The sequence below is a fragment of the Chanos chanos genome, chromosome 1, assembly GCF_902362185.1.
Source record: "Chanos chanos chromosome 1, fChaCha1.1, whole genome shotgun sequence".
Classification (NCBI taxonomy): Eukaryota; Metazoa; Chordata; class Actinopteri; order Gonorynchiformes; family Chanidae; genus Chanos; species Chanos chanos.
In genome coordinates, this window is record NC_044495.1 from 59,804,889 (window position 1) to 59,817,158 (window position 12,270).

At 43.9% G+C, this 12,270-nt stretch overlaps 1 protein-coding gene across 2 annotated transcripts in view; it reads right to left on the bottom strand.

The window, feature by feature from the left end:
- Nucleotides 1-8,145, bottom strand: part of hnrnpk (heterogeneous nuclear ribonucleoprotein K) — a 12,467-nt gene extending 4,322 nt beyond the window's left edge. For both annotated transcript variants that reach the window (XM_030773641.1, XM_030773632.1), the window contains exons 1-10: nucleotides 8,122-8,145; nucleotides 6,914-6,981; nucleotides 6,706-6,817; nucleotides 6,338-6,435; nucleotides 5,776-5,832; nucleotides 3,937-3,980; nucleotides 2,033-2,105; nucleotides 1,441-1,554; nucleotides 886-1,014; nucleotides 387-724 (exon numbers count right to left, since the gene is read on the bottom strand). In XM_030773641.1, coding sequence (XP_030629501.1) covers nucleotides 387-724; nucleotides 886-1,014; nucleotides 1,441-1,554; nucleotides 2,033-2,105; nucleotides 3,937-3,980; nucleotides 5,776-5,832; nucleotides 6,338-6,435; nucleotides 6,706-6,766 — 914 coding nt within the window. In that variant the 5' untranslated portion in view covers nucleotides 6,767-6,817; nucleotides 6,914-6,981; nucleotides 8,122-8,145. The remainder of the gene's footprint in view (nucleotides 1-386; nucleotides 725-885; nucleotides 1,015-1,440; nucleotides 1,555-2,032; nucleotides 2,106-3,936; nucleotides 3,981-5,775; nucleotides 5,833-6,337; nucleotides 6,436-6,705; nucleotides 6,818-6,913; nucleotides 6,982-8,121) is intronic.
- Between the last annotated feature and the right edge of the window lie 4,125 nt (nucleotides 8,146-12,270).

Sequence of the window (12,270 nt, forward strand, 5' to 3'; positions counted from 1 at the left end):
AAAGAAATCACTCACAAGCATTTACACAGCAGAACTGGGAGTTAAGTCAAACAAAAAGAAAACCCTTAATGACATAAACGGATACAATTTCTTTTGAAGTAACAGACACACCTATTAGCTCTATCTGAAAGGTAAAGCCGCTAGATTATAACTCATTGGCTCTAAATCCTCTTTAAGGCAGACGCCACCCTACAGAAATCCTGACATAATCCGGAAACATGCCTAATGGATGATCCGCTGATGCAACGGTACACACACAAAAAAAAAAATGGAGGAAAATAGCAGACAGTGACTCAGCGAAAGGCAACAAAACAAAAACAAACCAAAAACAAAAAAAAGGTAAACGAAGAGATGTAAAGATGAAGAGCGCAGAGCCCCTAACTCACCCTCTTCTGTGGTGGGGAGGACCCATGGGATGATTTCGGGGGGGTCTACCACCCCCTCGCCCCCCTCTGCCCTGCGGCAGGGGCGGGGGCCCTCTGCGGGGGCTCATGTCATCATAATCTCTCCGGGAGGGGGGCATGTGGTGACCCCCCCTGCCCCCGCCGGGCGGCATGCGGTCGAACCCGCCTCCTCCGCCGCCGCCGCCGCCACGCCCCCTGGAGGGGAAGCCTCCCATTGGACGACGGCCGCGCTCTTCAAACATCATGGGGAAGCCACCGTAGTCATACGTCTCGTCGTAGAAGTTTGGATCATAGGGCTGGGAGCGACCTTTAATAGGAGCCTTTGGATGAAAACAAAACAGAGAGAGAGAGAGAGAGAGAGAGAGAGAGTGTGTAATGTGAGACTTGACAACACAAGACAACGCACACCTTCATGTAAACACAAACAGTTTGGTTGTACTGGCTCTCTCTCTCTCTCTCTCTCTCATTCACAGTCTCTGACCTCCACGATCAACTCCAGCATGGTTTTGATGCACTCCACGACCCGTTGGGCTTTTCCTCCGACCAGAACCACACGGTCAGTGGACTGCGGGCAGCACTCCTGGAAGAGCTTGATGGTGGTCTGGGTGCTCTGGTGAGGGTACGAGATGGGACGTTTTTAAACACAAACAGACATGTGCTCCCACTCACTCGCTACACTCCTTTATTTATCCCTTGGAAACCACGAAAGTAAAACATTCACTGAACATCTAATTAAAAAAAAGAACCAATTATATCTACTTTTCCTGCTGTTAATTCACATTTACAGATGTCATTGACTCAGAGGTGCTTGTGTGTGATCTCCTATTTTCTGATAGTAAAGTCCAGCTGTTTTTTGTTTTGTTTTTTTTACCTCACCACATTATTCCTCCCTGTTATTCTGGTGCATCTATTCCCCAGCCAATCAGAGACGTGACGTGGCTGGTAGAATTAAGCCCCAGAGGGAGTTCAGGTCACGGAGTCCTGAGCGGCGCGACTCCCGTTTTTAACCTGTCAGACTCCTCCCCTGACTCCTCACCTCTCTGAGCTCCTTGATCTTGGCTCCCTTCACCCCAATGATGCTCCCGGCCAAACTCTGGTGGATGAGCAGCCTCAGCTCGCAGTCAAAATCAACCCCTTTATGATGCTGGTACTGTGGCAACCAATCAGAACGCATGACTTCAAAGAGTTAAAAAAAAAAAAAAAAATCTAGCAGAACAAGGAGCCTTTGAATTGATTTAAGGATGAATGTAAAAGGATTTTTCAGGTTATACAACTTAAATTTCATACCAAAACCACACCTTAATATCTCAGTTAATTAGAAATATCAACACTCTCAGACAGTTCAAAAGCTTCATTGTTACCTGCTTCAAATAAGGATTCATTACAACAAAACACACTGGTAAACACAGTTGGCCAATTATGGGTTTCTCCTAAAAGGACAGGTGTTGCACTGCGGTCCTGTAGGGCCACAATGTTTACAGGTATTTCATCCAGCCAGGCTGTCCGCCACCTGATTTCGCTAATTACTGACACTCCTTAGACACAGAGGTTTTGCGCCTCAAATACCTGCAGACACTGAAAACCTACTGGCCTAGAGGGAGAGGACATGACAAACCAGTTAGACCCACCTCCTCCAAAGTGGGTATTATCTTCAGCAGTATCTCGGCAACCGTCGGGATGTCCGCACTTATGCTCAGGATGCTTCACGTCAGTTGAGTGTATTACGTGGCATTACCATATAAGGGTAAGAAGGTGCGTTTCCACGGTAACACAGAGTCACACACCACAAGGTGTTCCCATTGAGAAACATTCCGTCCCACCAGGAGAGGAGAGGAGAGAGACACACACACAAGGGGAGGAAAAAAAAAGATTTTAGACTGAACATCTAGATGGATAATTACGGCAATTTTGCAGCTGTTTGGAAAGTTGAGTGTTTGACAAACACAGCAGGACGAATGGACTCGCCCACAATCATGTGGTCGTACGTAATCGTTTATGCTAGTATTCAAACCAAAAGAAAGATGACATTAACAAACTGACAATAAATAAATACATATACAAACAACCAATCAAAAAAAAAAAAAAGCTTCTGCAAAATGATTTTAAAGGCCGAGATGAGGGAGGGAGGAAGGTTGTGAAAGGGGGAAAGTGTAGTCGCTTAAGAGTGGAATGAGAGTAGGTTGGCTTTGAGAGAGACACTGATGAAAGACAACAAAAAACAAAAAAAGAAAAGAAAAGAAGAGAGTGAGAAAGGACAAGAGGGGGATGGAGGAAGAGTCTACAGAGCTGAACGGACATGAGGGACACACTGACACGTCTTCCTTCACCGTTAGACAAAAAGGAGAGAAGGGGACAGGAAGCCCAGAGGGTGGGACCACAAAGATGGAGCGAGGCAAGCTTTAGCTTTTCTTTTTGTTTGTTTTACAAAACAATGCAAAGAAAATAATAATAATAATAATAATAATAATAATAATAATAATAATGCACCAAAAATGTAAGAACAGTAATACTGCACCAACAGTAAACACAGAAAGGAAACAGAAAGATTAACTTTAAAAGGCACTGGTCTCCCATTCAAACAGACTACTCTTTGGCATTGGTGCTGAGTGATTTCTCATATCCAGCTGGGTCAAACTAACAACCCGACCCTCAAGAGACAGAATTTCTGTTAGCTTTAGCATTAGCTCGATCAGGTTTTTTTTTGTTTGTTTGTTTTTAGCAGAGAACACAAAGGAAGCAAAAAAGAGGGGAAATGCTATTTCAGTCTGCAGTGTGATGAATGGTCACTGCTGTTCTCTGTTTAGCCAAAGACTGTCAACATTATCACAAAACAGAGAACACAAACTTCCTTAGCGTGTGGTAACGAATACAGAGGCCCCCAGTTTGTGGCATCTTACATAACTGTAGTGCTGTTCGAATGACTGTCACTCAACACTGCTTCGCTCACTATGCAAAGCACATGCAAATAATAACCTCTAAAAAAAGATTCATTTAGGATATTTGAAAAAAAAAAAAAGTTTTCCTCGTTTTAATGGGGAAAACTGCTCGGTACAATACGCAATACTGTGGTTATGTGAGTCACTCGTGGTTCTATTCATGAGCCAATGTATAAAAGAGGGAGACTGGAGTTAAAAGGAGTTCTAAGCGACACTCTTTCTGTTTGAAAAGGTGAAAGGAGGTCACTGGATGAGAAACACACCAAAGTCTGATCGAGGGAGGGAGGGAGGGAGTGAAAGACGGAGGGAGAGAGGGAGGAGAGAAACTTTCACAGAAAGTTTTTTTTTTTTGTTTGGAGATGACAGCACAGGTATTTTTGAGGCAAACAACAGTAATGACAACAACAACAACAGCAGCAGCAGAAACATTGATAATAACAATAATGGTAATTTCAATACTAGCAATACTAATAATAGTAGCTATAACAGTAATACTGGTGATACTGATAGTAAGGATATGTAGAAAAAAAAAAACAAAACATGTGATTCCTGTTATAAATTCACAGGCAGTGAGGGAGGAACTGATGGGGACATACCGCTCTGGCCCACTGCTGTCTGGGACTGAGACAGTGGCATTGTACTGCATGGGTGGAGTCAAGCACCCAGAGCAATCAAGCAAGCCCGCCCATTTAGGGAGGGGCACGAATACGGGCGGGGCCAACCGGGGTGTCAGGTGGTCAGGCGGCAACGCAGATGGGGCAAGTCGATCCCGCACACGGGCAACAGAGGATGTGGCCAAAGAATAAACAACAAAAAATAAAAAATAAAAAAATAAAAAACAAACAAAAGGAGAAGGGGAGAAGGAGGAGGGGAGAGGAATATACATTTTTAATTTGTCGTTTTGGTTTTTTGTTTGTTTGTTTTAATTGTGCATTGTTTCAAAGTTGTTTTTTTTTCTCTGACAAAAGCTGGGGGCGGAGACTCAGGGGTGGGGGGTGGGGGGGGACAGAGGAGGACAGCGGGGACAATCTGTTAACATGAGCACTAGTTCTGGACTACAGTTCTGATTGGTCAAAAAATGTGAACTATGTAAGACATGAACAAGAGAAGGAGTGGCCACTGATCTCTGTTGAAAATTTAACCTCCAGCAAGAGTTTCTTCCACATCATCTAACTGCATATAATCCAAAGCATTTGGGTGTCATTTTCTGATATTCTGATATAACAGGTGTCTTAGATTAAAGAACAAAATCCGACTGGAGGGCAGATCTCCAGGAAGAGAGCCGGTCACACCCACTGTACGCTATGTGACTAAAATGTTTCCATCATAACTACACAAAAGCATTTTCCTCTCTGGTCTTGGGCAACCAAAGAACATAATGGAGTAGATTACCCTGTTTCACTGCTAAGATTGAAACAGGGCTTTAACAATCCTTGTCTAAGCAGTGCTCAAAAAAGGAAAGTCAGCAAACAGACAAACATCTCACATAAAAATGCAGAATGTAATCTTACTAAAATGCTTTAACGAGCTTAGCTCTCTTTACTCAAACTGAGTAAACATAAATAAACATAAATAAACAACTTAAAGTTAGTACTCGCCTTTCAGCTGCCTTTTTTTTTTTTTCTAAACCAGTTAGAAAAATGAACAAGGAACAAGCTAAAATAGTTAACTGAAAAACAAGTTGTTGGCTAGAAATGAAAAATAACTAGGATCAAGAGACGATTTGGGTTTTCAAGTCAAACTCGTTCTTATATTAACCTCGGGGGGGGAGGATATTGTTACAATGAACCTGGATCAAACGTCACATCCTACAAAGAAAATACAAGCCGTCAAAACATCTGAAACATTCACCTCACCCTAAAGAAACATCTTCTGTCTGAGCTTAACAACAGTGGAGGGGATAAAGGTTGTGTCATTATATATATATGTATAAATATACATACATATGTATATACAAATTTAAAAAAAAAACCCATACATTTCTATCCATCTCTTTACTTATACGCTAAGAGTACACTTACAGCAATATAGTTCAGGGGGAACAAATTACACCACAGGTAAAACAATTCATGTCATGGCAGAAGTGCGGTGCTTTGACGTTGGCACGTGTTTTATAGGTTCTGCACTTGTGTTTGAATGACTTATGATAAAAATGCTGATCCATATGAACAGGAGTAAATCTGTTAGGTAAGTGTCCTCTCTCACTTGTGTTTGAATGACTTCTGATAAAAATGCTGATCTATAAGAACAGGAGTAAATCTGTTAGATAAGTGTTCTCTCTCACTTGTGCTGCGCCTGAACAACCATCGAAATTAGTGGCGACCACTTTTCTGATTTCAAGAAGGCACCTGTGTTTGTGCATCTGCGTGTGTGTGTGTGCGTGTGCGTGTGCGTGTGTTTTTTGAAAAGGCAGACAGAGGCACGCGTGTACTCACGTCTGTACGCAGCGCTTTGATATTCTTGCCTCCTTTGCCAATCACTGCGCCTGCATTCTGGAGAGAGGAAAGAGACAATCAGCACAACTGCTAAAACCTCCGCTGGAGCGTGAAGAGGAGGTGGCGCGGACGACAGGGGGAGAGAGGAGGCGTGGACAACAGGGCAAGAGAGGAGGCGCGGACGGCAGGGGGAGAGAGGAGGCGCGGACGACAGGGCGAGAGAGGAGGCGCGGACCACAGGGCGAGACAGGAGGCGCGGACCACAGGGCGAGACAGGAGGCGCGGACCACAGGGCGAGACAGGAGGCGTGGACCACAGGGCGAGAGAGGAGGCGCGGACCACAGGGCGAGACAGGAGGCGCGGACCACAGGGCGAGAGAGGAGGCGTGGAGCACAGGGCGAGAGAGGAGGCGCGGACCACAGGGCGAGACAGGAGGCGTGGACGACAGGGCGAGACAGGAGGCGTGGACGACAGGGCGAGACAGGAGGTGTGGACGACAGGGCAAGAGAGGAGGCGCGGACGACAGGGCGAGAGGAGAGAGAGGTTTCAGCAGCTCACTTACTTTGCTCTGAAGCAGCACCCTCAGCTCCACCATGTCGTCAGAGTTCCTGGAACGTTTGAAAGACTTCTCCTCGTCGGGGTCTTCGGCCGGACGTTTACCTGAAGAGGCAGACACATACGTTTATCGTCTCTCGCATTCATCAACACATGTATTTTCCCAAACCAAAAACATATCACGTTACAACAGTTCTGAGTTCAACGCACGCTGGCTTTTCATTTTGACGCTGAAGCACATAAAACAGATAGAACAGAGACAGTTTCCTACGTGGTGCCCTGTGTGGGTATTATTTAGGTAATATCACAGAAGAAAACAACAGAGATAGATTCCCAGCGTAACCACATCACCAGCTCTCTCTCTCTCTCTCTCACCGTTACTCTCTGTGTTGCTGAATGTGGTTTCTCCTTCCCGGTGTTCGTTTTCCGCTTCCATTGTCCTCAGAGAGAGAGCAGTGTTAACAGGCCTTCCCTAATCTAAACAAAACTGATGAGTTCAGGAGAGATTATCAAACTGTCAAGAGTTTATATTTTGAAATACGTTAAATACAAACATATTACCAGGCTTGTAACATTAACTTACCACTAACTTCTATGTGACGGTTACTGACTCCTATTGGAGGGGGCCGGCTGTGACTAGGTCCTGGGCAGCTGATTCAAATTATAAGTGAAAACTAGTTATACATACGTATACATCTAACTTTAATACATATGTGTACTTACATATAGCTATAAGGCACAGATCTATGGTCGCACCTTTTAGTTTGGTGCATTTTTACATGCATTGCGGAAATAAACTCCTGTACAACAATATGCAAAGCACATTAAATGACATCCATAAACTATTATCAGAATCCAAAACACATGGATCGAATTTAGCGGACCTCCTGTAAGATACACTGAACTTTTTAATCAGGGGTTTCTGCTAACGCTAGCCTGCTATCACTAGTAGTTCTGCCTTGTTGACTGTGACCAGGAGGTGTGTTCTCTCTTCCTGTTTGTGCACACGTCCGTGATACTTTTACTTTTCATGCAATAACCTTTACACAGTCACTGATTATGAATATTCAGTATGCACACATTGTAAGCCTTCCGGGACAATAAGCTCCCTCAGGTAAATTAAATCAAATTGACTAGCGTTAGCTAAAAACAGTATCTTGCTGTTCAGAAGACCTCATTAGCGAGAAGTGGAAAAATAATTCAATGCATGCTTCAACGCCGAGTTGCTCGATAGAAAGGCAAGTCTGCAGAGGCAAACGAGAGTAGCGTTATCTAATTTTGTTGACAAATATCCAGCAACCTTTCGAAAATTAGCTAGCTACGCTAGCTAATTAACAATGGAACGTTTACAACCAGGCTAGGGTAACTGTTCCGGGCTACTAGCTAATGTTTTCCCGGCAGCTAGCATAGCAGTCTACCTGAGGTCGGCATACAAACACCTCAAAGACCGTTAAATGACTCATTTAAACATAATCAGACTTTAGTCCTTTCCCTGTCGAGTGGTTGTGAACTTAAGTTTAGCTGTTCCCAGTCGGCTAATCATTTCTTCGACTTAATTAGCTTCACTAGCTGTTAGCTAAGTACAATGAATCCCTCAAAATTAGCATACATAGCTAGCTGTCGTTAGCCAACACGGATGTTCAAAGCTGCAGGGTTGGAATATGGAAAATGCATGCTATCTCTATGCTATTTAGGCTGTTATATATTAACGTGAATACAGCTTGCTGTTTGGCGTCTAAAATTAAGTGTTCACGAATTTATAACCAGCAAATGAAGAAGAGAACAACATACCAGCTCTCTGAACCTCGAAGTCTGCTACGAAACAACTTGAATCAGACAAAATCAGGGAGGGAGGTCATTTCATTCACAACCAATCAAATCCCGTCCCTCCATCAATGTGTCTATCCTGATTGGTCAAATTTGATTTTGTAACGTTGAGAGAGTGATCATAGGGTACTCAGTGCGTCAATCTAAATTTCACAGCCAGCCTTCAAACGAGCATGGTTGTTTGCCTTTGCAAAATATTGTGGTCTTGAACTTAGCGTCCAGTCGTTTGATCACTTTTACAAGCTATTAGTCGCCGTGCTGTCAATATCATTGCCCAGGTATCCTTAGAGGAACGTCAAGGCTACAAAGAATATGTTTTAAGCATCTGAAAAGGTAAGAGAATGATGTGATGAATTAGGTAAATTATGATAAATTACTACTGCCTGCAAACTTTGGCGCCACTCTTGTCAGGATACACATGATGTGAGTGTCACTTTCTCCGTTAATAAAATGGGAATTCTGTACTTCATCCGCACGGTAATGTGTTCGATGTGTTTCGTTATCTCTCAGCTATAACCATTTACCTTATATGTAGAGAAGACGTTATATGCCATAAAAGTCTTACGTTTACTGAACACGATATTTGGAGTGCTTGTGTAGCCGTTCTGGCCTGACACTCTATTTTGTCAAATTCATTCACACTTTATTTGTCACACACACAACGATACACAGTACGACGTGCGGTGAAATGCTTGTTGCGACTGTCCGTGACATAAAGATAAAAACTGAAGGGTAAAACTTAAAATTTACATGTACCAGAATTTACTGTTATACAATTAGAAAGAGAAAAATATAAAGAATATAATATAAGGAGGACTATCTATCTATCTGTCTATCTATCTATCTACTAATATGTACATTATATATATACACACACACATATGTTTATATATATATATATATATATATATATATATATATATATATATATATATATATATATATATAAAAGATTAATAGAATAGAATAAGAGATAGGTAAAGCAGCAGTATGACTGTATTGGGAGTAAAGTGCAAATATGTGCAGTTTGTTTGCAAAACAATGAGCTGTGCAACATCAGGCTTAGGTAGTTATGGTGAAATGAAATCGCCAACATATAAATAGTTGTAGATATGGGGTATTGTGCAACTAGTCCAAGGTACAGTCCTAGGTGTTGACCTGGTTGAGGGTCCGAATGACCCTCAACCAATGAGGAAAAAGCTATTCCTCATTCTCTCTGTATTGGCCTTCAGAGAGCAGAAGCGCTTGTTTGACTACAACAGAGAGAAGAGTCCATTGGTACAGCGCCGCCTGTTGTAGATAGACTCCGAGTCAGGGAGCTCAGTGTGGATGGTGCACTCAGCAGATCGTACCACACTCTGGAGAGCCCGCCTATCCTTCCTGATGCTGTTTCCCTAACCAGGCTGTGATGCTTCCCATCAGGATGCTCTCGATGGTGCAGGTGTAAAAGTTCCTTAGCACCTTAGAGGGCAGTTTAAAGTCTCTTAAGCGTCTAATGTGGTAAAGACACTGATGGGTGTTAATGTGGCAGGACCGCGATAGGTCCTGCGTGATGTGAACACCCGGGTAGTGAAAATTGTCCACTCTCTCCACTTGATTCCTGTTGATCCTAAGGGGGTGGTACCTCCTCTCCTGCTTCGTGCTGAAGTCCACTATCAGCTCCTTTGTCTTGCTGATGTTCAGGAGGAGGTTGTTCTCCTGGCACCAGCTCTCCAGGCTTTTAATCTCCTCCAGGTAGGCCTTCTCGTGGTCATCATAGATCAGGCCCACAACAATAGTGTCGTCAGCGAACTTGACAATGGTGGCAGAGCTGGAAGTGGCCACACAGTCATAAGTGTACAATGAGTACAGCAGGGGGCTCAGGACACAACCCTGGGGTGCTCTAGTGCTGAGGGTGAGGGATGATGAGACATGTCTGCCCACCCATACTGCTTGAGATCTACCCTTCAGGAGGTTGGAAAACCATTGACACAGGGACGGACTAAGTCCGAGGTCCTCCAACTTGGTGGTGAGTTTGGAGGGAATAAGTGTTGAACTGTAGTCAACAAACAACATTTTAACATAATTTCCCTTCCTGATGTCCAGATGGTGCAGGGCTGTGTGTGCAAGGTGTATGATGGCATCATCAGCCGATCCATTGGGCTGTTAAGCGAATTGTAATGGGTCCAGGGTGTCAGGTGATGAAGTGTCTGAACAGCCTTTCAAAGCACTTCATCACAACTGAAGTCAGGGCTACTGGGCGATAATCGTTGAGACAGGCAGACTGGGGTTTCTTTGGGACAGGAACGATATTGAGCTGTTTAAAGCATGTGAGGATTACCCACTGTGCCAGGGAGAGGTTAAATATCTCCATGAACACCGGTGCTAGCTGGTCAGCGCAGGCTCTAAGGACTCGACCTGAGATGCCATCTGGTCCTGCTGCCTGCCTGGTGTTCATTCTCCTGAAAGCCATCCTCACGTCCTGCTCTGAGATGATGAAAGCGTTATCCGCTCCGACACTCTCCGCATGCATTCCGCCATAAGCACTGTTGCCGCTGTGAGCACCACTAGCGTCATTAGCGCTGTTAGCTGCAGCCTCGAAGTTAGCGTAAAAAGTGTTCAGCTCGCCTGCCACAAACGTGTCTGCATTCACCATTTTGGAAGATGTTTTTTTTATAGTTCGTTATTTTTCTCAGTCCCTACTACAGGCTCCTAGAGTCCCCCTGCTGGAACTGTGACTCTAGTTTCCTCCAGTAGCACCGCATCACCTACCTCACCGCTCTCCACTCGTCATAAGATGCAGCCTTGTACTCGTCTATGTTCCCGGTGACGAGCCCCGTGTTATAGGCAGCAGTGCGAGATCTCAGAGCGTCGCAATGGTATTATCCACCCACGGCTTCTGGTTAGGGAATGCTCTGATGATGATTTTGTTAACTGTATCATCCGCCAGTTTCCCGATAAATCCTACAACTTCTTCCGTAAACACATTGATGTCATCAGAGCTGTGCCTGATCGTGTCCTAGTCTGTGTCATCTACTGCATCGTTTCTCAATCTCCGGGCCGCAGACCAGCACCGGTGCAGGGTGAGGGAGCTGCCAGGTCCTGGCCCCCTTGACTGAACCTCTTGCTTTGAAAATAGTAACAATAGTAACTGCTGGTCCACAGAGCCCTGCCACTGCACCAGTCAAATTATGCTTGGTGCTTTTGTCACTCTCTAGGTGAAAATAGTACCATTTTATTCAAGATTGTAGAATGTTAAGCGTTCCTGCCCACGAGAACTTGCTTAAAATGTGACCAGGCTGCAGTTCCATGTGTCCCTCTGGAATTTAACCATGGCCCTGAGGTCGTTGAGCTTGTTCTCCAGGACTGGACGTTGGCTCGCAGGATGCTAGGCAGGGGAACACGGTGTGCGTGATCCCTCAGCCTGTTCCTGACTAGCTCGTTTCCCTCGGGTCCTCCGCATCGGGTCGCGTCCTTTGTTCCTCCTCAGGATCTCGCTCAGCCAGCATGAATTCAGTATTAAAAGTCGCCACATTTACCACATTCAGTCTTAAGTTAAATCAATAAAACAAAAACATCTCATTCTGATCATGTCGTTACAATTAAAAGCTATTTTCCCCACCCACCAGCTGCAATTTTTATATATATTATGAATTGACATTAAATTTAAAATGTGGACATGAACATGTATGGAAATATGCACTGTGTATGAAAGAATCGAAATTATCAACACAAACAAATTTACATGACAAAATAACAAAGAGGGAGCTTACATACCTGGGTAAAACACAATAATATCAGTACAGCAATTCTACATGCGTACCTTTAACAGAGAAAGGAAGAGAATGACCTAGCTTGAGATCGGTAAACTAGCATGTTACACAGAAGTGCTGTACACGATAAACACATACACACACTGTAATAAACATTATGACAACAAAGAACAGCATTTGTGACCTGTACAAAGTAAGATATGTGCTTCAGTTTAGCATTTTTACCCCATTTTAGCATGATATTGACATGAGCATTCGTATAGACTTAGCCAACAGAGGAGAATACTGCAAATTCTGATGATAACGTTGTACATTATGCTCTTTGACTTTTTTTTTCCCCCGCCCAGATTGCAGTCATAAG